Below are 25302 nucleotides of genomic sequence, written 5' to 3'. Positions count from 1 at the left end.
CAGTTGAAGGTGGATCTCCTCTGAAGAAAGACTGCATGTCAAAATTAAGCTACTGGTGTCATGTCTTTGTTTTATTACATAATAGTATTTTCCACCCATGCTTATAAGAAATGAATAGTAGTTATCTAAATAAGCATATATATATATCCAGATGAGTATGACCAGATAGATATGATCAATAAATATTTAAATTAACAGACTATTCTGGCTCTAATTTGTATCAGCCTAAGTCCAGTGTGACTACTATTTTATCCACACATATATGCTTTAAGACTGTTTCTCATCAACAGGGAAAAATGGAAAGAATCTCAAGCCAAAAAAACTGCTCACCACTGATATCACAAAATTTAAGGGCTTCACTGATAGCCTCCTCAGTTATATTAACATTCAAACTTTTCAGGGCATGCTCCAAGTCAGGTATACAAATTTTGCCATTATCAACACTTGACAAGATATGAGCAGCTTCTTTAATCTCTACAAAAATAAATATATATATAAAATACTATTGTTTTTAAAAGTTCAAAATCGTTTGTTCAAACTCCATTATAGGTGAATTCTCAAATTAAGTATATATAATTTAACTAAAATCTCTGTAAAAAAAGGAAAATATTTTCTATTTATAACAACCCACTTATTTCAAGCTGCATTTAAAACCAAAAAATTATGTGCCAAAGAGAGTATGATGAGTTATCTGAATCCATCAATCCATTAAATACTGAATAAGCTGTAAGCCTTTCTTAAATAATAGTTAAGTCTTCACCTAACTCTGGGAAATGAACAAGGGGTAGTGGAAGGGGAGGTGGGTGGGGGAGTTGGGGTGACTGGGTGATGGGCACTGAGGGAAGCACTTGGCGGGATGAGCACTGGGTGTTATGCTAAATGTTGGCAAATTGAACTCCAATAAAAAAATTTAAAAAAAAATAGTTAAGTCTTCTACATGTAGGTCTAAAGATTTCTATCAACTAATAAACAAAAAATGGCTAAAATTTGAGAGGAGAGCTCTTGATCCTGAGGGCCACTACCAGTCCATATTGAGCTTTTGTGTGATTGTCAAAGGGCACCCCTCTGTATGTTTCAATTACAAAGAGGCACACCTGCCTCTGGGCAGCTGCAGTCTAGCACTGTGGTCCAAGCCTGAAGAGCACAGTGAAATAGGGAGTGCATTTCAGTCTCTACTTGTACCCTCTCAACCAGGCATCTTTGTGCAAGGCACAACCTATACAACCAAATGGGGTAGTCCTGTTGATACCCCACCAGTTTAAAATATAAAATGTGATCATTATTGGGTGTTTTAATTTTTCATCAATATCATTTCCCATTCTGTTTCCCTCTCAACCTCAAAATGAAGTCATGTGTTTCCACAGTCTGAAAAATTGTTGCATTATACCAACAGATCTCAAACTTCACTTGGAAAGAACACCATAATACCATTTTAGACTTTTATTCATTCTATTAATATTTATTTTATAGCTACTAAGACCAACAATGAAAATTTTAGCACTCTCATCAGAGTTTCCTATAAAAAAGTTTTTCTATAAAACCCTGAAAACAGAGACTGAATCTGTCATGTCTGCAAAAAAAAATTATAATACATTATATAGTTGGTACTATGAGAAAAACACACACAAGTTAGTATGAAAGCACTGAGACAGTTCATCTAACCTACAACTCTGAAAAATCTTATGGGATGAGAAGTGACATTTGAGCTGAGTTTAGGGGGGAAAATGTGAGTTTGTCAGATAGGAAATGTATCGAAAGGAAACAGCACATGCAAAGATATGGAACCAAAAGCAAATAAAGCCAATTTAAATTATAATAAGTTAGGACACCTGGGTGGCTCAGTTGGTTAAGCATCTGCCTTCAGCTCAGGTCATGATCCCAGGATCCTCTCGCTTGCTGTCATAAATTAATAAAATCTAAAAAATAAATAAATTCTAACAAGTAGTATGGCTACAGAATAAATACAAGTGTAAAAGTGATGAGAGATGAGACTAATGAGATAAAACATTTATTGTCATTCCAAAATATTTACATTTATATGAGTTAATAACATAAAAGATTTGGAACAATAAATAAATAAATAAATAAATAAATAAATAAATAAATAAAGTAAATATTATATAATACTATAATATTAGCTACTACTAAGAGCCTGCTAAAAGCCAGGATTATGCTAGGATCTGGAGCAAAGTGAAGACATGGTCCTTGGCCCAATGACCCTTCCAGGCATGTAAGAGAAGAATTATTAATCAAAAAATCAAAAATATGACTGGAAAATAAACAGATTTTAACATGGGCAGAGGACCTAAATAGACATCTTTCTGAAGAAGACATTACAGATGGCCAACAGACACATGAAAAGATATTCAACATCATTAATCTCAGGGAAATGCAAACCAAAATCACAATAAAATATCACCCTACGCCTGTCAGAATGGCTAAAATAAAAAACATAAGAAATAATGAATGTTGGCGAGGATGTGTAGAAAAAGGAACCTCTGGGCACTGTTGGTGGAATGTAATTTGGTACAGCCACTGTGGGAAACAATATGGAGTTTCCTCAAAAAATTAAAAATAGAAATACCATATGACCCATTTAATTCCACTACTGGGTATTTACACAAAGACAACAAAAACACTAATTCAAAAAGATACATGCACTCCTATGTGTATTGCAGTATTATTTACAAAAGCCAAAATATGGAAGTATCTCAAGCATCCATCACTAGGTGAATGAAAAAAGATGTGATATATTATGAAATATGACACTGCTGTGAAAAAGGCTGAGATTTTTGCCATTTTGCCAACATGGGTGGACCTAAAGGGTATTATGCTAAGTGAAATAGGTCAGACTGAGAAAAACAAATATGATTGTACTTGTAAGTCAAATCTAAAAAGCAAAACAAACAAAAAGCAGAATCAGATTTATAAATACAGAACAAACTAATTTTGGCCAGAGAGAAGGACAGTAGGAGGATGGGCAAAATGGGCGAAGGGGAGTGGGTGATACAGACTTCCAGTTATGCAATGAATATGTCATGGCACAATGTAGGGAATATAGTTCGTGCTATTGTAATAACATTGTATGGTGACAGATGGTAGTTACATTTGGTGTAACTAATGTGGTGAGCATAACATAATGTATAGAGAAGTTGAATCACTCTGCTGTACACCTGAAACGAATAAAACATTGTATGCCTCCCATACTCAAATAAAAAATTTTTAATGAAATCATTTTATTTTGGTCTTAATGAATTAAGATGATTTAAGCTAATATTTGTGTTACTTTATTTTTTTCTAAGTAAGCTCTATACCCAACGTGAGACTTAAATTCCTGACCCCAAGATCAAGAGTCACAGGCTCTACCGACTGAGCCAGCCAGGTGCCCCATTTTTGTTTTTACAAGATAAAATATACTGAGCATTTCTAGTATTGTTTAAAAAATGAGTATTTATAATATGAAATAAATGCTATGAATGAGACATGGTTTAATGAAAGCATATAACAAAGGAAGCTGACCTAGACTAGCAGGTGGGCTCCCTAGAGGAAACTGATGCATACCTGAAAGATGAGTAAACATTAACCAGGCAAAGAGGGTCAGGGAATAAAATATGCAAAAGCTTTGTGGCAAGAGAAAAAGAGATTATCTAAGGAAATGAAAAAGCCAATATATCTGAAAGTACAGAAAGCAAGGGTAATGATAGAAAATTATGCTAGAGAACTAGGACATGTAGGATTTTGGTCTTTATCTAACAGCAATGGAAATGTTTAGAGTTATAAATAATGTGACATAACATGATCAGATTACTTTTTTTAAAAAAACAATATCACTTTGGCTAAAGTAGGAAAAATGGACTAGGAACCCATTGGCACCTGGCAATGATCCTAAAAAATAACTCTTTTATAGAGAATGCTTTCTTATATACACATATAAAGTTCTTACCATCTGCTTTTGGTAGTTTCAGATTTGAAGACAAAGTCTCTTTCCTAAAATCTCCAAATTTAGAGAAAGAAATTATGCCATAAGGAATAGCATACTGATTTCATCCAGTTTCAAAAAAAAGCCAACTGATAGATTAAATACTTCATTTCTCAGTAACATTTATCATTGACCATTCCCTTCTCAAAATCTTCCACTGGCTTTCCAAATATTATTCTCTACTCTTCCTCTTATTTCTTAAATTCCATGGATTTGTCAACCTCCAAAGCTCCTTAAACGTGGCTGAGAGTTTAATGTCACAAATGTTTCCTTTCTTCCTAAGAGGGCAGGTTAATCCCCAGGCCCATATATTCAACAAAATGTTTAATTATTAGTTTGAATCATCCTTCCATAGTTCTGCTTGCCTACCTATCTACCTAATTCTGAAGCTTTTCATAAGGACAAGTTGCAGTTATACCCTTCATTCTATACACTTTCTACAAAAAATGCAAATTGCTAGAGAGATCTATTTAAGGAACAAGTGATAGAAATAAAATATGTCCATTTGCATAGATGGACCATATTACAGTTAGAGAGCAGTTTAGAATAACTCACAACGAGTCCAGGTATTACCTTGAAACAAAAGGTTAGAATAAAGATGCATTATATTTATCTTAATTTTTTCTACTTGTTCTAAGCAAGATAAAAAAACTAACCTATTAAAAAAGTACTTTCAAAATAGTAGGTTTGGCAATTTTATAAGATAACTCTAAAACAGGATTTCTCAACCTCAGAAAAATTACATTTGGATCCAGATAATTATGTGGGGGAGAACTGTCCTATACACTATAGGATGGTTAGCAGCATCCCTTGCTTCTACTCACTAGACACCAGCAGTCCTCACCCATCAGTTTTGACAATCTAAACTGTTTTCGCACATTGACAATTTTTCCCTGAGAGGTAAATCTGATCTTATTTTCTAGCTGAAGCTAAATTTAAAGACAGGAAATGGCTTTCCAAATATAGATAAAATCCATCTGGGTATATCCCAACTGAGAATCTAGATGGGTCAGATAATTCCTTTGCAAATAACAGCTCAACACTTATATAGAGTGTTATATAGACAATATTTTTGTTTGTTTTTTTATTTATTTATTTATTTATTTATTTATTTATTTATTTATTTATTTATTTATTTATTTATTTATGATAGTCACAGAGAGAGAGAGAGAGGCAGAGACATAGGCAGAGGGAGAAGCAGGCTCCATGCACCGGAAGCCCGATGTGGGACTCGATCCCAGGTCTCCAGGATCGCACCCTGGGCCAAAGGCAGGCGCCAAATCGCTGCGCCAGCCAGGGATCCCGACAATGTTTTTATTGTTCATTGTTTTTTTTTTTTGTTTCATTTCATTGTTTCTATTGTTTATTTATTTAAAAATAAATAGAGTTAGTAACTTGTACTTTTCAAAGGGTCTTTTGCCTAAAAAAAAAAGAAAGCTAGAAAACTATTAAGACCTCTCTAAAATTCATAAAATGAAAGGGATTAACTTTGAAATGAAACTACTATAGAAAGAAACATTTCAAAGCCATACAACAACATATATAAATACTTGGAGACCAACTTTACAATACAGTCCAGGAGATCATCCAGGAATCTGATCCTATAATAACTAAATGCAATAACTTTGGATATAGAATATAAAGTATATTCCTAAATTTGATCTGTAGTAAATCACATTTCAATACATTTATAGTATTATTTAGGAACTGAATATTAATTAAATATTATTTAGTTAGAAACTATGTGTTAAGATTTAATTAGTATTTTAGTAAAATATTTTTAAACTCTTAGATAAAATTTTAGAAGAAATACTTATTACAAGTCACTGGTTATCTGCTCAATCAATTCACCCTCAACAAAGGAATCATCCAGTATTTCTTGAAGAATTTCATCAGTGAAATAAATTCTATTGGTGTTTCCAAGTGTATCTGCATATTTGTCCTTATAAGACTGATCACTTTCTTCCATAGAATCCAATGTATTCATGATGTTATTCAATGCTACAAATACAGAGAATATACATACAACATGTAATTCAGCCCATGGATCTAAATCTTTAGAACATAACAATAAAACTGATGGACTCTTCTACATTTGCCTATCCAAAATGGCAGTCACTACCCATATGTGGCTATTGAAATAAATAGAGCAATCCATTCTCCACTATAGTTTTCTATAGCCCCTTATCTTTATTCTTAAAACTATTTTGTTAAAATTCTGGGTTCTGGGTGGGCTATTCCTGTATGAACAAAAAAGTATGCTAAAGTTTCTCTAGTTATCTATTGATGAGTTCACCATTTCAGTAAAAAAAAAAAAAATCCTCCATTCTTCACAACTGTTCTCAAATCCCTATCCTTCCCTTTCCACTTTCTTTCCCTATATCCCTTGCTTTTGTCAGCTCACTTCACCCAATTTAGAGAATCAGCAAAGCCTATTATGTTTAGCACAATAACATCAAACATCTAGACTAGGAAATCCATGACTGATCTCCCTTAATTAAAAAAAAAAAAAACTTCAGGGGCACATGGATGACTCAGTCAGTTGGGCATCTGACTCTTGATTTTGGCTCAGGTCATGATCTCAGGATCTTGGGACTGAGCCCCACATACATTGGGTTCTACACTCAGCATGGAGTCTGCTTGGGATTCTCTCTTCCTCTCCCTCTGCTCCTCCTCTCACTGGTACCCTCTCTCAAGTAAATAAATGAATGAATAAATGAAATCTTTTTAAAAAATCATTTACATTTCTAAAGTACATATCTAAAAAATCATCTGTCAGATGACAGAGAAATGTATAATAAATTACTTTAAAATTAGCTAATTTATGTAAAAGTATATTTTAATACATTATGGTGTTCCATGATTTAGTCATTAGTTATCGGTAAGGAATTTCAAAAACAGGCTATGTGAGGAAGGGCTGAAAGGAAATGTGAATCTAGAGAAAAGATGATTCAATGTGAAAGAGAAAATCTAAGAGTTCTCCTCATATCCCTGGAAGGCTACTGACAGGAGGAAGAGTCCAAATGTTAAGTATGGTTTAAGAATTGAATTATAATGCAGGACTTCCACCAAATAATTGGAATAACTGACTAGTTCTACAACTGTCCAAAATTATAAAATGGGCTGCTTCAAAAAGTCACAAGGATTTCCATGATAAATACCAGGATAAGTGTGTACTACCATTAGCCTGTCCCTGAAAGCCACTAATGTGGCTTTTAAATAAACATATAATAATGAAGAAATTCCATATCTAATGAGCATGGAAACTATCAAATCCTCTACTACAGACCTCATTCTCTGGTCACAATAAAATAAAACTAAAAATAAACAATAAAGATAGGGCAATAATGAAATTAAAATTGATTTAAAAAAATTTTTAGGGCAGCCCCAGTGGCTCAGCGGTTTAGCACCACCTTCAGTCCAGGGCGTGATCCTGGAGACCCGGGATCGAGTCCCATGTCAGGCTCCCTGCATGGAGCCTGTTTCTCCCTCTGCCTGTGTCTGTGCCCCCCTCTCTCTCTCTCTGTGTCTCTCATGAATCAATAAATAAAATCTTTAAAAATAAATAATTTTTATGTATTTATTTATTTTTAAAGATTTGTTTATTGATTCATGAGAGACACAGAGAAAGGCAGAAACATAGGTAGATGGAGAAGTAGGCTTCCTGAGGGGAGCCTGATGCAGGACTCAATCCCAAGACCCCAGCATCATGACCTGAGCCAAAGGCAGATGCTCAACCACTGAGCCACCTAGGTGCCTAAAAAACTGCTTTAAAATTTAAAGTTTTCTCTTAAACAATTCTTACATTAGGAGAAAATCAAAATACGCCTGAAAATACTTAATTCTTAAATTATAAATAGAAACACTAAATATAAATCTAAGAGGTAGTGCTTTAAAAAGAGATGATTAAAATATTATATTAGTAAGCATAGAAAAAGTACATATTAAAATAATTTTTTACAGAAGAATTTTTAAGAATTAATATCCATTATTGATAAAAGTTTTTGCAACCCTTTCAGAGGATAATTAAGCAGTAGTTGTTAACATCTTATATCTGCATATATTTTGGTCTAGCACTGTGACTTCTGAGGAATTTATTCTCCAGGAAAATTTTGTGCACATATATACATACAAGGATGCTCATCAAAATGTTTGAATGATGAAAAATTGACAATAACCTAAATATTATCAAAACTGTTGTGGATAAAATTATAGTACACCCCCACAATGGAATATTATGCAGTCTTTAAAAAGAATGAGGTAGTTTATATGACATAATGGGACATGGAACAGTATCTAAGATACACTGTTTATTTCTTCAAAAAAAAGCAAGTTGTGGGGATCCCTAGGTGGCGCAGCGGTTTGGCGCCTGCCTTTGGCCCAGGGCGCGATCCTGGAGACCCGGGATCGAATCCCACATCGGGCTCCCGGTGCATGGGGCCTGCTTCTCCCTCTGCCTGTGTCTCTGCCTCTCTCTCTCTCTCTCTCTCTCTCTCTCTCTGTGACTATCGTAAATAAATAAAAATTTTTAAAAAAGCAGTTGTGAATATTATGGACATAGTAGTTTACTTTTTAATAATTTCAGAATATACAAATATTCATAAATACAAATTAAAAAGCCTATAAAGTTACTTACCAAACTTTAAGAGGGGTATTTCCAGAGGGTAACATTATAAGAGCCTTACGCTTTATATTTCTTACATATCTGGTCACTAAATTTTTTTAAAAGATTTATTTATTCATTCATGAGAGAGAGAGAGAGAGAGACAGAGACAGAGACAGAGACACAGGCAGAGAGAAAAGTAGGCTCCTTGCAGGGAGCCCGATGTGGGACTCAATCCCCATGCCCTGAGCCAAAGGCAGAAGCTCAACCGCTGAGCTACCCAGGTGTCCATGGTCACTAATTTTTTTTTTATAAAAGTTTAAAAATTGCCATTATTACAAAATAAAGTTTTCTTATTTAGCTTTTGGAAAACATTACAATTTTGTGATTTTCCCAATTTTTTCCATTGAAGTAAACATTTTAAAAAATATTTTATTTATTTATTTGGAGAGTACACATGTGCACTCTGTAGAGGCCCAGAGAAGGCCAGGGAGAGGAAAAGAATCTAAAGCAAACTTGGTGCTGAACACTGAACCAACAAGTCAAAATGTTCAAATATAGATGAAACAAACATTTGACACAATTATTACAAAGATTTAAGTACCAAGTGTTTGACTAGGTGACCTCCGAATGAGATCTGAATGTGCTGTGGCAGTTCAAAAGTTTTACCATAAAACTCTTACCAATAAAGTTGGAAAATTCCTGGGTGTTCTCAAAGCCTTCATACAGTCTTTAACATTTACCATGTTGTCATCTGGAAGAAAGAGAAAAGTGATAGACAAGAATCCATGGACAAGGTCATATTACAAAGCTAGTATGAAAATAAAAATCAGAATACAATTTATTTTTTTTAAGATGTTATTTATTTATTAATGAGAGAGATAGAGAGAGAGAGGCAGAGGCAGAAGCAGGCACCATGCAGGAAGCCTGATGTGGAACTCGATCCCGGGACTCTGGGATCATGCCCTGAGGCAAAGGCAGACACTCAACCGCTGCACCACCCGGGCATCCCCAGAATATAATTTCTTAAATACTTTATGTGCAAGATACTTTGGATTCATTTTCACCCATTATGCCTTGCAATTCACCTTACAAGATTGTAGATATACTAGTTCTTTTTTTTTGTTTTTAAATTTTTTTAATTTATATATTCATGAGAAACATAGAGGTAGAGGGAGAAGCAGGCTCCCCATGGAGAGCCTGATGTGGGACTCAATCCCAGGACACCAGGATCGGGACCTGAGCCAAAGGCAGATGCTCAACCACTGAGCCACACAGTTACCCGACAGTATTTGCTTTTTTTTTTTAATAAATTAATTTTTATTGGTGTTCAATTTACCAACATACAGAATAACACCCAGTGCTCATCCCGTCAAGTGTCCCCCACAGTGCCCGTCACCCATTCACCCCCACCCCCCGCCCTCCTCCCCTTCTACCACCCCTAGTTCATTTCCCAGAGTTAGGAGTCTTTATGTTCTGTCTCCCTTTCTGATATTTCCCACACATTTCTTCTCCCTTCTCTTATTCTCTTTCACTATTATTCATATTCCCCAAATGAATGAGAACATACACTGTTTGTCCTTCTCCGATTGACTTACTTCACTCAGCATAATACCCTCCAGTTCCATCCACGTTGAAGCAAATGATGGGTATTTGTCGTTTCTAATGGATGAGTAATATTCCATTGTATACATAAACCACATCTTCTTTATCCATTCATCTTTCGATGGACACCGAGGCTCCTTCCACAGTTTGGCTACTGTGGACATTGCTGCTAGAAACATCGGGGTGCAGGTGTCCCGGCATTTCATTGCATCTGAATCTTTGGGGTAAATCCCTAACAGTGCAATTGCTGGGTCGTAGGGCAGGTCTATTTTTAACTTTCTGAGGAACCTCCACACACAGTTTTCCAGAGTGGCTGCACCAGTTCACATTCCCACCAACAGTGTAAGAGGGTTCCCTTTTCTCCGCATCCTCTCCAACATTTGTTGTTTCCTGCCTTGTTAATTTTCCCCATTCTCACTGGTGTGAGGTGGTATCTCATTGTGGTTTTGATTTGTATTTCCCTGATGGCAAGTGATGCAGAGCATTTTCTCATGTGCTTGTTGGCCATGTCTATGTCTTCCTCTGTGAGATTTCTCTTCATGTCTTTTGCCCATTTCATGATTGGATTGTTTGTTTCTTTGCTGTTGAGTTTAATAAGTTCTTTTTTTTTTTAAAGTTCTTTTTTTTTAATTTTTATTTATTTATGATAGTCACACACAGAGAGAGAGAGAGAGGCAGAGACACAGGCAGAGGGAGAAGCAGGCTCCATGCACCGGGAGCCCGATGTGGGATTCGATCCCGGGTCTCCAGGATCGCGCCCTGGGCCAAAGGCAGGCGCCAAACCGCTGCGCCACCCAGGGATCCCGAGTTTAATAAGTTCTTTATAGATTTTGGAAACTAGCCCTTTATCTGATACGTCATTTGCAAATATCTTCTCCCATTCTGGAGGTTGTCTTTTAGTTTTGTGGACTGTATCCTTTGCTGTGCAAAAGCTTCTTATCTTGATGAAGCCCCAATAGTTCATTTTTGCTTTTGTTTCTTTTGCTTTCGTGGATGTATCTTGCAAGAAGTTACTGTGGCCAAGTTCAAAAAGGGTGTTGCCTGTGTTCTCCTCTAGGATTTTGATGGAATCTTGTCTCACATTTAGATCTTTCATCCATTTTGAGTTTATCTTTGTGTATGGTGCAAGAGAGTGGTCTAGTTTCATTCTTCTGCATGTGGATGTCCAATTTTCCCAGCACCATTTATTGAAGAGACTGTCTTTCTTCCAATGGATAGTCTTTCCTCATTTATCGAATATTAGTTGACCATAAAGTTCAGGGTCCACTTCTGGGTTCTCTATTCTGTTCCATTGATCTATGAGTCGGTTTTTGTGCCAGTACCACACTGTCTTGATGACCACAGCTTTGTAGTACAACCTGAAATCTGGCATTGTGATGCCCCCAGATATGGTTTTCTTTTTTAAAATTCCCCTGGCTATTCAGGGTCTTTTCTGATTCCACACAAACCTTAAAATAATTTGTTCTAACTCTCTGAAGAAAGTCCATGGTATTTTGATAGGGATTGCATTAAACGTGTAAATTGCCCTGGGTAACATTGACATTTTCACAATATTAATTCTGCCAATCCATGAGCATGGAATATTTTCCCATCTCTTTGTGTCTTCCTCAATTTCTTTCACAAGTGTTCTATAGTTTTTAGGGTATAGATCCTTTACCTCTTTGGTTAGGTTTATTCCTAGGTATCTTATGCTTTTGGGTGCAATTGTAAATGGGATTGACTCCTTAATTTCTCTTTCTTCAGTTTCATTGTTAGTGTATAGAAATGCCATTGATTTCTGGGCATTGATTTTGTATCCTGCCACGCTACCAAAAATTGCTGTATGAGTTCTAGCAATCTTGGGGTGGAGGCTTTTGGGTTTTCTATGTACAGTATCATGTCATCGGCAAAGAGGGAGAGTTTGACTTCTTCTTTGCCAATTCGAATGCCTTTAATGTATTTTTGTTGTCTGATTGCTGAGGCTAGGACTTCCAATACTATGTTGAATAGCAGTGGTGAGAATGGACATCCCTGTCTTGTTCCTGATCTTAGGGGAAAGGCTCCCAGTGCTTCCCCATTGAGAATGATATTTGCTGTCGGCTTTTTGTAGATGGCTTTTAAGATGTCGAGGAAAGTTCCCTCTATCCCTACACTCTGAAGAGTTTTGATCAGGAATGGATGCTGTATTTTGTCAAATGCTTTCTCTGCATCTAATGAGAGGATCATAGCGTTCTTGGTTTTTTTCTTGCTGATATGATGAATCACATTGAGTGTTTTACGAGTGTTGAACCAGCCTTGTGTCCCGGGGATAAATCCTACTTGGTCATAGTGAATAATTTTCTTAATGTGTTGTTGGATCCTATTGGCTAGTATCTTGTTGAGAATTTTTGCATCCATGTTCATCAGGGATATTGGTCTGTAATTCTCCTTTTTGGTGGGGTCTTTGTCTGGTTTTGGAATTAAGGTGATGCTGGTCTCACAGAATGAATTTGGAAGTACTCCATCTCTTTCTATCTTTCCAAACAGCTTTAGTAGAATAGCTATGGTTTCTTCTTTAAACGTTTGATAGAATTCCCCTGGGAAGCCATCTGGCCCTGGACTCTATTGTCTTGGGAGGTTTTTGATGACTGCTTCAATTTCCTCCCTGGTTATTGGCCTGTTCAGGTTTTCTATTTCTTCCTGTTCCAGTTTTGGTAGTTTGTGGCTTTCCAGGAATGCGTCCATTTCTTCTAGATTGCCTAATTTACTCATAATATGTTTTTAAAATCGTTTGTATTTCCTTGGTGTTGGTAGTGATCTCTCCTTTCTCATTCATGATTTTATTAATTTGAGTCTTCTCTCTCTTTTTAATAAGGTTGGCTAATGGTTTATCTAATTAATTCTTTTGAAGAACCAACTCCTGGTTCTATTGATCTGTTCCACAGTTCTTCTGATCTCAATTTCGTTGAGTTCTGCTCGAATTTTAATTAACTCTCTTCTTCTGCTGGGCGTCGGGTCTATTTGCTGTTTTTTCTCTAGCTCCTTTATGTGTAAGGTTAGCTTTTGTATTTGAGTTCTTTCCAGTTTTTGAATGGATGCTTGTATTGCGATGTATTTCCCCCTCAGAACTGCTTTTGCTGCATCCCGAAGATTTTGAACAGTTGTATCTTCATTCTCATTAGTTTCCATGAATCTTTTTAATTCTTCCTTAATTTCCTGGTTGACCCTTTTATCTTTTAGCAGGATGGTCCTTAACCTCCACGTGTTTGATGTCGTTCCAAACTTCTTGTTGTGATTTAGTTCTAATTTCAAGGCGTCATGGTCTGAGAATATGCAGGGGACGATCCCAATCTTTTGGTATCGGTTCAGACCCGATTTGTGACCCAGTATGTGGTCTATTCTGGAGAAAGTTCCATGTGCACTTGAGAAGAATGTGTATTCAGTTGAGTGTGGATGTAAAGTTCGGTAGATATCTGTGAAATCTATCTGGTCCAGTGTATCATTTAAAGCTCTCGTTTCTTTGGAAATGTTGTGCTTAGAAGACCTATCGAGGGTAGAAAGAGCTAGATTGAAGTCACCAAGTATAAGTGTATTATTATCTAAGTATTTCTTCACTTTGGTTAATAATTCGTTTAAGTATTTGGCAGCTCCCACATTCGGGGCATATATATTGAGGATTGTTAAGTCCTCTTGTTGGATAGATCCTTTAAGTATGATATAGTGTCCCTCTTCATCTCTCACTACAGTCTTTGGGGTAAATTTTAGTTTATCTGATATAAGGATGGCTACCCCTGCTTTCTTTTGAGAACCATTTGAATGGTAAATGGTTCTCCAACCTTTTATTTTCAGGTTGTAGGTGTCCTTCTGTCTAAAATGAGTCTCTTGTAGACAGCAAATAGATGGGTCCTGCTTTTTTATCCAGTCTGACACCCTGCGCCTTTTGATGGGGCCATTAAGCCCGTTCACATTCAGAGTTACTATTGACAAATATGAGTTTAGTGTCATCATGATATCTATTTAGTCCTTGTTTTTGTGGATTGTTCCACTGAACTTCTTCTTAAAGGGGAATTTTAAGAGTCCCCCTTAAAATTTCTTGCAGAGCTGGTTTGGAGGTCACATATTCTTTCAGTTCCTGCCTGTCTTGGAAGCTCTTTATCTCTCCTTCCATTTTGAATGAGAGCCTTGCTGGATAAAGTATTCTTGGTTGCATGTTCTTCTCATTTAGGACCCTGAATATATCCTGCCAGCCCTTTCTGGCCTGCCAGGTCTCTGTGGAGAGGTCTGCTGTTACCCTAATATTCCTCCCCATGAAAGTCAGGGACTTCTTGTCTCTTGCTGCTTTAAGGATCTTCTCTTTATCTTTGGAATTTGCAAGCTTCACTATTAAATGTTGAGGTGTTGAACGGTTTTTATTGATTTTAGGGGGGGATCTCTCTATTTCCTGGATCTGAATGCCTGTTTCCCTTCCCAGATTGGGAAAGTTTTCAGCTAGGATTTGTTCAAATAGATATTCTGGCCCTCTGGCCCTTTCGGCGCCCTCGGGAACCCCAATTAAATGTAGGTTTTTCTTCCTCAGCTGTCGTTTATTTCCCTTAATCTGTCTTCATGGTCTTTTAATTGTCTGTCTCTTTTTTCCTCAGTTTCCCTCTTTTCCATTAACTTGTGTTCTATGTCACTCACTTGTTCTTCCACCTCGTTAACCCTCGTCGTTAGGACTTCTAGTTTGGATTGCATCTCATTCAATTGATTTTTAATTTCTGCCTGATTGGATCTAAATTCTGCAGTCATGAAGTCTCGTGAGTCCTTAATGCTTTTTTCTAGAGCCACCAGTAGCTGTATAATAGTGCTTCTGAATTGGCTTTCTGACATTGAATTGTAATCCAGATTTTGTAACTCTGTGGGAGAGAGGACTGTTTCTGATTCTTTCTTTGGAGGTGAGGTTTTCCTTCTAGTCATTTTGCTCAGTGCAGAGTGGCCAAAAACAAGTTGTACTTGATAGAAGCACGAACTCTTCTCACTGTAGCATTCCAGCTGGTCTCTCTTTAAATCTCAGGCCGAATTCGTAGATTTTCAGGATGATTTGAAGGTTATCTAGGTAATTTGGTGGGGACAGGTGATTTGGGGACCCTACTCTTCCGCCATCTTGCCCCTCGATATACTAGTTCTGATTCTATCTGTAAGGGAGCTAAAATATCAAGAAGATTATAAGTCCAATAACCACTTGGCACAAAGTGGCAAAGCTCGGTTTACTATTCACAGAACTGGAATTTCCAAATTATTCATTAGTCACTAAATCAAGACATATCTCAGGAAGTGTACCCACAAACCCACTCCCCGCAAAATTTCAACCTTCTTATTAAAAGCATTCTCATAACTGCAAAAGAGGATAAAAAGGAGGAAAGGCTCCTTTTCAAGATGTTTACAGTAATACAAGCAAATATCTGTAGATATTTGCTCAAAGTAGAAAGCACATTTATTTGAACAAAGACCTTGCACACTTTCTTTATAGGTACTCCTACCCACAACAAAAAAACTGATAGTAATATTTAAATGCTTACCAGAAACAAAATTTGATTGAAGAATTTTCTCTACCTCCTTTTCAGGTGACTTAATCCCACTATTTCCTAGAAAGCTCTCTAAGTTCTTCCTAGGTATCATGTCACCTTCAAGCAAATCAAGAGCTAAGGTAATGTCCTGTAACTCTAGAAATAGAAAAAAGTTATTTGGTAATTGAACTAACCTCTGATTTAAAAAACAACAGTAGCTATCACTAAAGACTTTTGTCAGTGGCAGTCTGAGAGTTCTTATCGCATCCTGAATTGAAGAATAAGAAATACCAGGGAAGAACCCAGCTCTCAGGGAATTCTAGTCCAGCAACATAATACCCTTAGTCTGTCATGTTTCTTTGGTGGCCAGTGTAAAATTGGCACAACCAAAATGATCCATATACTGAATTTTTCACTGCAATTACACAAAGTAGCTATTTGACCATGAAGCTCTAATGGCAGCAAACAAAATTATCTGTATCAAAGTGAAATAAATTTCAGAATCATGAGAAATGTAAAATATGAAACATGAATATCACAAGGACTCCTTAATCTTTTTTTTTTCAATTCTACCAAGATCCAGTTGTACCCTGGCATCTGGAATTTTGCTTTATTACCAGCTCTTACAAAGGAGGCAGTGTTAAGTCAGACAGACTTGCATTCATAAACTGGCTCCAGGATTTGTCACCTGGAACTGTGTGACCTTGAGCAAATTATTACTTACCTCCTTTATAAAATTCAGAAGTCATATATCTAAAATGAGATAATACTATCTACCCTCACAAGGTTGATGTGGAGATTAAATGTGATGATGTATGAAAAGCATTTAAAACAATATTAGATATATGGCAAGCACTTAATAAATGTCATATTAATAGCAATAAAGTTACTACTACTATTATTATTACTAAAACCATCAGGAATTAGCTATATAAATATAGCTATAAAAGCTATAGAAATCACAGCTTTTTAGTACCTTTGATCCTGCCTTGCTTTCTATCCTCCTAACATCATAGGGAGGCAACTGCAAATGGCAATTTGAGCTTTGCTAGCACCTAAAAACCTGTATCAGCTCTGCTTCTTTGTTTTAACTACAACTTGGTTTCCTTTAAAATACAGTTTCCTTGCATAACCATCTTGAGTAGAGACTGCTCATCCTCTTATGCTCCACATAAGACTAAGAAGTAGAGAAACACTTCTAAATTTCTGCTGCTGCTGTCAGGCTATTTTAATTTCAACTTCAATCAAACCTTATCCCTCCCCTCTGCAGTTCAGGACTGTCATTCACCTACACCACCCTCCTGACGCCATCATCTATTACTTTCTGATCACATTTTCACCGTCTCTGAGGATCTTGGTATCTTGTTCATAATCCTCCCTCAACCCCATTTCCCATTATCATTTAATGATGATAAGGATGACCTTGACCTCTTAACTCCAAAAAGCTTCTACTTCCTTTCCAAATTCATCCATACCATTGGTCATCCTTGATTCTTATTACCTAAAATTTCCTGCCCCCCCCCCAAATCTTAAACTACAAGATCATATACCTGACCATAATCCCTTAAAATTATGTGTGTATGTTGAAGGAAAGCTTAGAACTTTATTCACAGTATGTCTACTTTCTAGGACCCTCCAAGTTCACCAACAGTCAAGGCACAGTAGACTAGCCTTCTCCATTAGTAATGAAGGGAACATTTTGAAAGCCAAATTCTAGTATGCCAGACAACCTCGCAAGCAGGCTTTTCTTTTTTTTCTTTTCTTTCTAAATATTTTATTTCTTTACTCACAAAACACAGAGAGAGCCAGAGACATAGGCACAGGGAAAAGCAGGTTCCATGCAGAGAGCGCGACATAGGACTCAATTCCAGGACCCTGAGATCGCAACCTGGGCCAAAGGCAGATGCTCAACCACTGAGCCACACAGGTGCCCTGCAAGCAGGCTTTTCTAAAGAGAGAAGCTTAAGGCCTGCTGCATTAATACTTTTCTTCTACTGTGGCACTTCCTAAGTCTTCCCTGTAGTTATTGGCCTTATAGTGTACTAGCTGACAGGTGCCATCCCCCTAATCATTGTGACCATCTCCCAGATTCAGGTACCTAATCTCTATCTGTTCTCTTTTCTCAATTCATTTCAAGCTTCATTTCAAAATTTTTTTTCTTCATCCTCATAAAAAGTTACCTGTCCTAAATACCAGTCTCTTTCTGAGCTCTCCTCTCTGATCTCAAAATTAACTACTATTTACCAAGTATATAATATGTGCCTAATAATTAGGTTGTGTGCTTTACATGTGTTTTTGTAGCTGAGTCTGACAACTCTATCAGAAATATGATTTTATCAGCTTCCTTGTTTTAAAGATGAGGAAGCCAGGATGGCCTAGAGAGATTACCATCTCTCTCTTGTTGTGGTAAGTCAACAAACTACAAACCACCATATATCATACTCCATAGCCCGTGTTCTTTTCTACCTCTATGCATTGTTTCCTAGAGCACAGCTAACCTAATTAACTATACTATGTTGGTGCTAACTATATTATGTGACCCAAGTAACACATTTATATGTCAACAGGGAATTATTAAATACTTTTCCTAACCTAAAACAGAAACAATAATGTCAGAAACTTCATATGCCAGGGCAGAGTAGTTATTGAAAATCCGAAAAGTATTTACCTATTTCTTCATACCCAGAAATGATTCAGCATCTGCTTCCCTAAAAATATACCTATGTTGTTATTCTTTTCTTGGTAAATGCTTATTGATTGAATAATCATTTGAGTGGGTTATTCAAATAAATTAGCAGTGGTTTTAAACTTATTTTCCATACAAAATGGAAAATAAGTGGGTTATTCAAATAAATTAGCAGTGGTTTTAAACTTATTTTCCATACAAAAAGGTACACAGACTCCATGAACATGATCTTCATTGGTTTTAGTTCTGTTTTTAACTTTTAAGCAAAAATGGAAGTCAAGGAGTAGAAAATACCTATGCTACCAAAATGTACATGACCACTCTTGTATTTTAACAAAAACCAAAGAAAGAAACATGAGGAATGTCTACTAAAGGAAGTAGTAGAAGATTTCTGAGAAACTTTATAATACAGAAGCCTATATACTGGGTAGAATCCTAAGTCTGAGACTTAAAATGATATAGGAAATATTCATATCTGAAAAATTTTAAAGCCAGTAGCTGACTTTACACAAAGTCAGGAAACAAAAAAAGGGATTTAAAATAGCTTTACACAAACCCCATTCCAGAAAAAAGCCTTTTTCTTTCATCATGGAAGATGCCAACTTTTAATCAAAACCAAATTTTGCTTTAAAACAGATCAATGTCGGGCAGCCCCGGTGGTGCAGCGGTTTAGCGCCGCCTGCAGCCTGGGGTGTGATCCTGGAGACCCAGGATCGAGTCCCGCATCGGGCTCCCTGCATGGAGCCTGCTTCTCCCTCTGCCTGCATCTCTGCCTCTCTCTCTCTCTGTCTCTCATGAATAAATAAATAAAATCTAAAAAAAAAAAAATTAAAACAGATCAATGTCAACACTTTAACCATAAATTAGCAGAACTAGAAACACTAAAAAACAAAGCAAAAGACACCCATTCAATAAAAGTAAATTTAACAGTCACAAGTAATCTAGTATTTACCTTTTAACCTGGAGGCATCACACATTTCCTTTACTACTTTTCCAAATTCTTCTACTTGTATTTCATCATTCTCTGCAAGAAAAATATTTTCTTTTTAAAGAGACAGAGAAAGAGAGAGAGGCAGAGACACAGGCAGAGGGAGAAGCAGGCTTCATGCAGAGTGCCCGATGTGGGACTCCATCCAGGGTATCCAGGATCACGCCCCGGGCTGCAGGTGGCGCTAAACCGCTGAGCCACCGGGGCTGCCCCAAGAAAAATATTTTTAATAGATCAGTCTCACTAAGCAAAAGTCAGGATCCAATGAAGCAATCTATAAAAATGTAAGTCATTTGATGTACTCATAAGAATCATATTTCTTTTTCATATTGTTGACTAGCCAAAAGATTAATTTTATAGAAAGAATAAACCTTCAGATTACAGGAGAAAGGCTGAGTTTTCAATCTCCAACAATCAAGAGACTGTACAATTCATAATCCATTTTCCTAGAGATAACACTAACAAACTTCAGTTTTAGTTTAACCTTTTAAATGTTTGAAGATAAAAATACTGTACCAGATTAACTTTAAAGATTTTTCCAATGCCAGATGGCCCTATAATTTCTAACACATGTTTATACCCATTTCTTACACAAGAACATGCAGATACTAGATTACAAAGTCGAAGTGACAAACACAGAAGACAGAAGTAACTTTGTTTTCCAAGTCAGAGACAGGGAACCTCAGACCAAGGATTTAGAATCACTGTAGTTTTATGATCATAGGATAGAACACGGCACTATTAAGTGAGGTATTTGGGAAGCATTTCTAAATTTGCCCAATGATAAATACCATTTCTAGTTTTCAATGCCTTTTTGTAACCATCATAAAAATACTTTTTAAAAAGTTTAAATATACTTTAAAATATTAATGAGTCGATATGTAATACCATCAATAACCAAGAAATAATTTTTCAATCTCACTAAGTAGAGGGAATCTAAATCAGCTTTTTTTTTCCTTTTTAACACACCATGATCAAAAAAGAATATCCTAGGTCAGTCATTTTTAAGTTTTTCTTTGTTTCTAAGTCTCTGCTGAGCCATGTAAGCAGTTCACTTACTCAACTTTTATAGATTAGTCAGTGAAACTCAACCTTTATGATTTATATATTGAGGTACTCTGTAAGATTTCATTTAGAAGAAAAGGATTCTACTGCTTTAACAGCACCAACTTAAATACAAAACCAAATATAACAAGGTTCAAAACTTTGCAAACCACTGCATTAAAATAAGAATTAAATTACTTTGTACTGAAGGTCCAATGTTAAAAGAAGAAATGATATGACAGATGGGGTTTACAAAGTTTTCAAAATCATGCGTATATCTGGATTTAAATGGTAGAAAAATCTACATTTTATACACTGTGTTTTTCCTTTATAAGTATATAATAATGAATAGGATACAGTATATGGGGTTTTTATTATCAAAATAAGTAATTTTACATATAGCCAAGTTACTTTAATAACTCATAAAATAATACCTTATTGGTCTGATTAAAATAAATGCTATCTAATACTTTTTCTGGCTACGTATTGCCTTCAAGTTCCACTCACTCTATCAAAAGAAACGGAAGTTTTGCAATAAAAGGGGGGGGTTAAATCTCTATTATCGAGTAGTAAGTACTCCTCTATTTTGACCATCGCTCTTCATCTCAAATATCTCAATAAACAAAACAATCAACACATTTAAAGTCCAAAATTACCAGCAGCATTTAAGCAGCAGCTTAATGGAGAAAAAGGGGTAAGTAATCCTCAGAGGGAAAGACAGTTCTTTGACTAAGACCCCAGACACATGCTTGTGTTACTAGCCTAGTTTGGCATAAACATTATACATAAAAGAGTTATAGTAATACATTTGTAACTTCATGAGGGAGTAGAAATGTTCACCTGTGCTTGTATACTACTACCCTTTATCCGGCCTGCAGAACATTAGCAGTAAATGATAATCTTATTTTTAAAATTCTAGTCTATGATCTTTGTTTTACAGTACTTTTGTGAACTTATTTTTTGTTTTGATTCTTTTTTTTACTTGCTAACTAAGTAGAAGTGGTAGCCACCATCAGATGTGTTTTTCTTGCAAATTAAGTAAAAGCTTATTTCAACAAAACCATATGGATATCCTAATTAAGTAGTGTTAATAAAAAAAATGTAATAGATCGCTTAACATTTCCTAACAATCCCTTCTGTGTTCACTGTGCTCATTTTCCAGTAACATGTTACACAACTTGAAAGTAGTGAATGCATATTTGATTAATTTAGAGTAATAATAAATTAGATATTAACATTTTTTCTATAGGACAATCTGAGCTTTATTTTTCCTAAATGTGTATATTGGCATATCACCAAATAGGAGATACAAGGAAAAATAAAGATTGATAGAAGACAGAACATATTCTTGTATATCTTTTAATTTTAGTATTTGGAATACTTAACCATCAATTATTGCTAATTTCAGTGCATCTATGAATTCTTTTTTTTTTTTTTTCAAGTTACTATTCATCCTAGACAGAGTGTTCCACAGGTGAGAAGCATTCATTTTCTCTTTGCTGAGCTTGTGGAGGTTTTCAATAATAGCAGGCAATACTAAAGGGTAGATAACACACAAGTTTTAACAACATGCTTGTCCAAGAAGTTAATATAGTAGGCTTATTATCTCGACTAGTCAGGAATCAAGGTTTTTATGGTTAAGAATAATAAAAAATACAGCATAAATAATTGCCAATTTTCTTTTTTTTAAGCTTTTATTTTTATATAATTCCTATGCCTAATGTGGGGCTCAAACCAACAATCCCAAGATCAGGAGTCCCATGCTCTACTGACTGAGCCACCCAGGCATCCTTGCCAATTTTCATGTATCAAAACACAATAAAATATTTAATATCAAAATTAGTGTGTCTGAGGATTCTGAGATATTCTAAGAATTTATAGTGATCCCACCCCTGAATAACCATATAAAGAGTAATTTGCATTGCATTATAATTTAAACATGTCTGAATTCATAAATAAACCCAATTGATAAAACCATGAATTAAATAGTTTTTGTTTGGGCAGCCTGGGTGGCTCAGCGATTTAGCGCCACCTTCAACCCAGGGCCTGATCCTGGGGACCTGGGGGATCAATCCCACGTTGGGCTCCCTGCATGGAGCCTGCTTCTCCCTCTGCCTGTGTCTCTGCCTGTGTGTGTGTGTGTGTGTGTGTGTGTGTGTGTCATGAATAAATAAAGTCTTAAAAAAATAAATAAAGGTTTAAAAAAATAGCTTTTGTTCTATATCTTCCCCCAAAATTCTTCCCTGGATCTTATTTTCTCTTCAATCTATCACTGCAGACCATGGGATGAAGTTTTTGGTTTTTTTTTTTTAAATTCCAGCAGACTTTAATGGAAGATTTAATGTGTGTGTGGGGTGAAATTATCTCATTACAAATGTGTAAAAGATCACTCTGCTGCTGTATTGAGAATGGATTCTCTGGAAGATCAGGCATCTAGGAAGTTACTGTAGCAGTTCAGAGAAAAAGAGGACAGTAGCTTCAACAAGGGTAATAGTGACGAAGCTAATGAGAAGTGGACAAATAAAGGATGTGTTTTGAGAATGAACCTGAGAATATATTAACTTTTTTAAGATTTTATTTTTAAGTAATCTCCACATCCAAGGTGGGGCTCAAACTTATAACCCAGAGATCGAATCACATGCTATACCAACTGAACTAGCCAGATGCCCCAAGTCTCAGAGTATTTAGTGATGAATTAAATGAGAGGCTGGAGCCATCAAGAACTCCTGCGTTTGAGAACTGAGCAATTGGGTGGATAGCGGTATTAAAAACTAAGAGAAGAGGGAGGGGGTAAGATGGAGGAAGAGTCAGACCCCCAAGTCACCTGTCCCCACCAACTTACCTAGATAACTTTCAAATCATTCTGAAAACCTACGAATTCGCCCTGAGATTTAAAGAGAGAACAGCTGGAATGCTACAGTGAGAAGAATTCGTACTTCTATCAAGGTAGGAAGACGGAAATAAATAAATATAAATAAATAAATAAGCATCCAGTGGGGGAGGGCCCTCTGCCCCCCTCAGCCCCCCCCCCCATAAGGAGCCGGGCTAAGGCCGGGTGGGGAGAGCCTCCAGGACAGGAAAGCCCAGTCCCGGAGAAGCAGGAACTTTAACAATCTTCACGGATGGAAAGGCGCTTGCTGGGAACTCAGGAGGGGCAGGTTCCCGACATCACTAACAAAGGAAGTGCACCCCAGGGGAGAGCGTGCCACACACCCAGGTGCCACTAACCCCAATTTTTAAAGTATTAACTTTACTCCATTTAAAATGCTAATGAGTGGCAAGAGTGTCTTTCTCAGTTTAACACACTCACAGCTTAACATTAAGCCTGGTACGTAACAATGGCTCAATAAAGTTACTGAATTGGAAGATTACAAACAGCTGAAAGTAGAAAATCTGCATATTAGCACTCAGCTATAGTCACTAGATGGCATCACTTCCCCAAATTGGGAAGACATTTTAAATCGTCCCAAAATGCATTTTATATACATGGTTCTAACTCTCTCTAGCGTGAGGATAAACAGTAACAATATGATAGTTTTCAATTCATTTGCACGTGGAAGGTGTTATAGATATAGGGATCATTAATGGAGAAAATTAAGGCCAACCATATCAGCAGTAAGCCAGGCATTTATTTGCCTGATGACCTGTAGAATGACTACCTCTTTTGGTATATTATAGTCTTCTAAAATCTGTCATACTATTTGATATATTAAATGCACAAAATATAATGTTCTTACATAGTTTTTCAGAGAAGCATTCTGTATTGGTCATCACTGTATCAATGAATTCTTTAAAATTCACTTTTTTTGTTTCTAAAGAGAAAAGAACATTTTCTTCAGTATCTTCAAGTATTAAATTATTAAGACAAATACTGAATTTTGTAAAATAAATTCTCTATTTAGGGAGATTAACTAATACCACTAAAAATATACAATTATATGAGGAAAAAGCAATTCACCTTACAGGGAGAAAAAACACACTGAAAATTGCCAGGAAAATTAATCAAAATACTTCTAGTCACAAGTGTACAACATTTCTAATTTTAACTTACATTACCTTATCTTGGCCTTGCAACAACTCACTAAGGTATGTAGGTCAAAAATTAGCATGTTATTTTCCATATTTAAAAAAAATACTTATATATGACATCATGATTTTTTTCCCAAGGTCATAAAAGGAAATATGAGATCAGAGATTAGAAGTGAGCCGTCTTGACTTCTGATTTCTTTTACATCAGGCTACCATTCATATTGCTATCTCTATTCCAGTATACTACTGAAACTAGTAAACACTTTAATAGTCATTTTTACTTAGAAAATGTCTTTCCTTAATTATATATAATATCCCAATATTAGGATGGATAAAAAATTTTTAAGAATTTTCCAGGGCCACACATAAAGGTTTTATATAAATATAACAAGGTTTTGAGAACTCTACTCCTTTGCTTATCACACACACACACACAAAATTCTAATTCTAATCTATAAAAGCCTATTGTCCTATTCCCAAGATTAAATATCTTTGAAAAGTTTACTTTAAGGACTACCAAATCATTTTGTATTCTTTTTTTTTTCATTTTGTACTCTTAACCAAATATTTGGAGACTTTAAAAAATGAGATTTTAAAAAATTCTGGGCGAATATTAGAGTTAATGAAGATTTATATTCACTAACAGGAACATACAACTTTCTAAAGCAATAGATTCCCTAATTTTTGATAATATCTATTTGATACACATACATTTCAGCTCACCACTGAACCCACCATCCAAGAACATTATTAATACCACTGTATCTGCTTCTGTGCTTTTCTAAAACATTCCATTCTCCTGTTTCTCTACAGAGAAACATGGTTAAACTTTTAAAATCTCTTGCTTTTCTACATATCATTTTA

The 25302-nt window shown here is 35.9% G+C and overlaps 1 protein-coding gene across 1 annotated transcript in view; it reads right to left on the bottom strand.

Moving 5' to 3' along the window:
- Positions 1-25302, bottom strand: part of EFCAB13 (EF-hand calcium binding domain 13) — a 75371-nt gene that overhangs the window by 8833 nt on the left and 41236 nt on the right. The window contains 8 exon segments of the mRNA XM_055311552.1: positions 331-474; positions 3944-3994; positions 9266-9292; positions 9295-9336; positions 15704-15847; positions 19330-19401; positions 21796-21945; positions 24147-24221. Coding sequence (XP_055167527.1) covers positions 331-474; positions 3944-3994; positions 9266-9292; positions 9295-9336; positions 15704-15847; positions 19330-19401; positions 21796-21945; positions 24147-24221 — 705 coding nt within the window.

This window comes from Nyctereutes procyonoides, unplaced genomic scaffold (assembly GCF_905146905.1).
Source record: "Nyctereutes procyonoides isolate TBG_1078 unplaced genomic scaffold, NYPRO_anot_genome, whole genome shotgun sequence".
Lineage (NCBI taxonomy): Eukaryota > Metazoa > Chordata > Mammalia > Carnivora > Canidae > Nyctereutes > Nyctereutes procyonoides.
The sequence above is the reverse complement of the archived record's forward strand: the minus strand, read 5'-3'. Positions and strand labels throughout refer to the sequence as shown.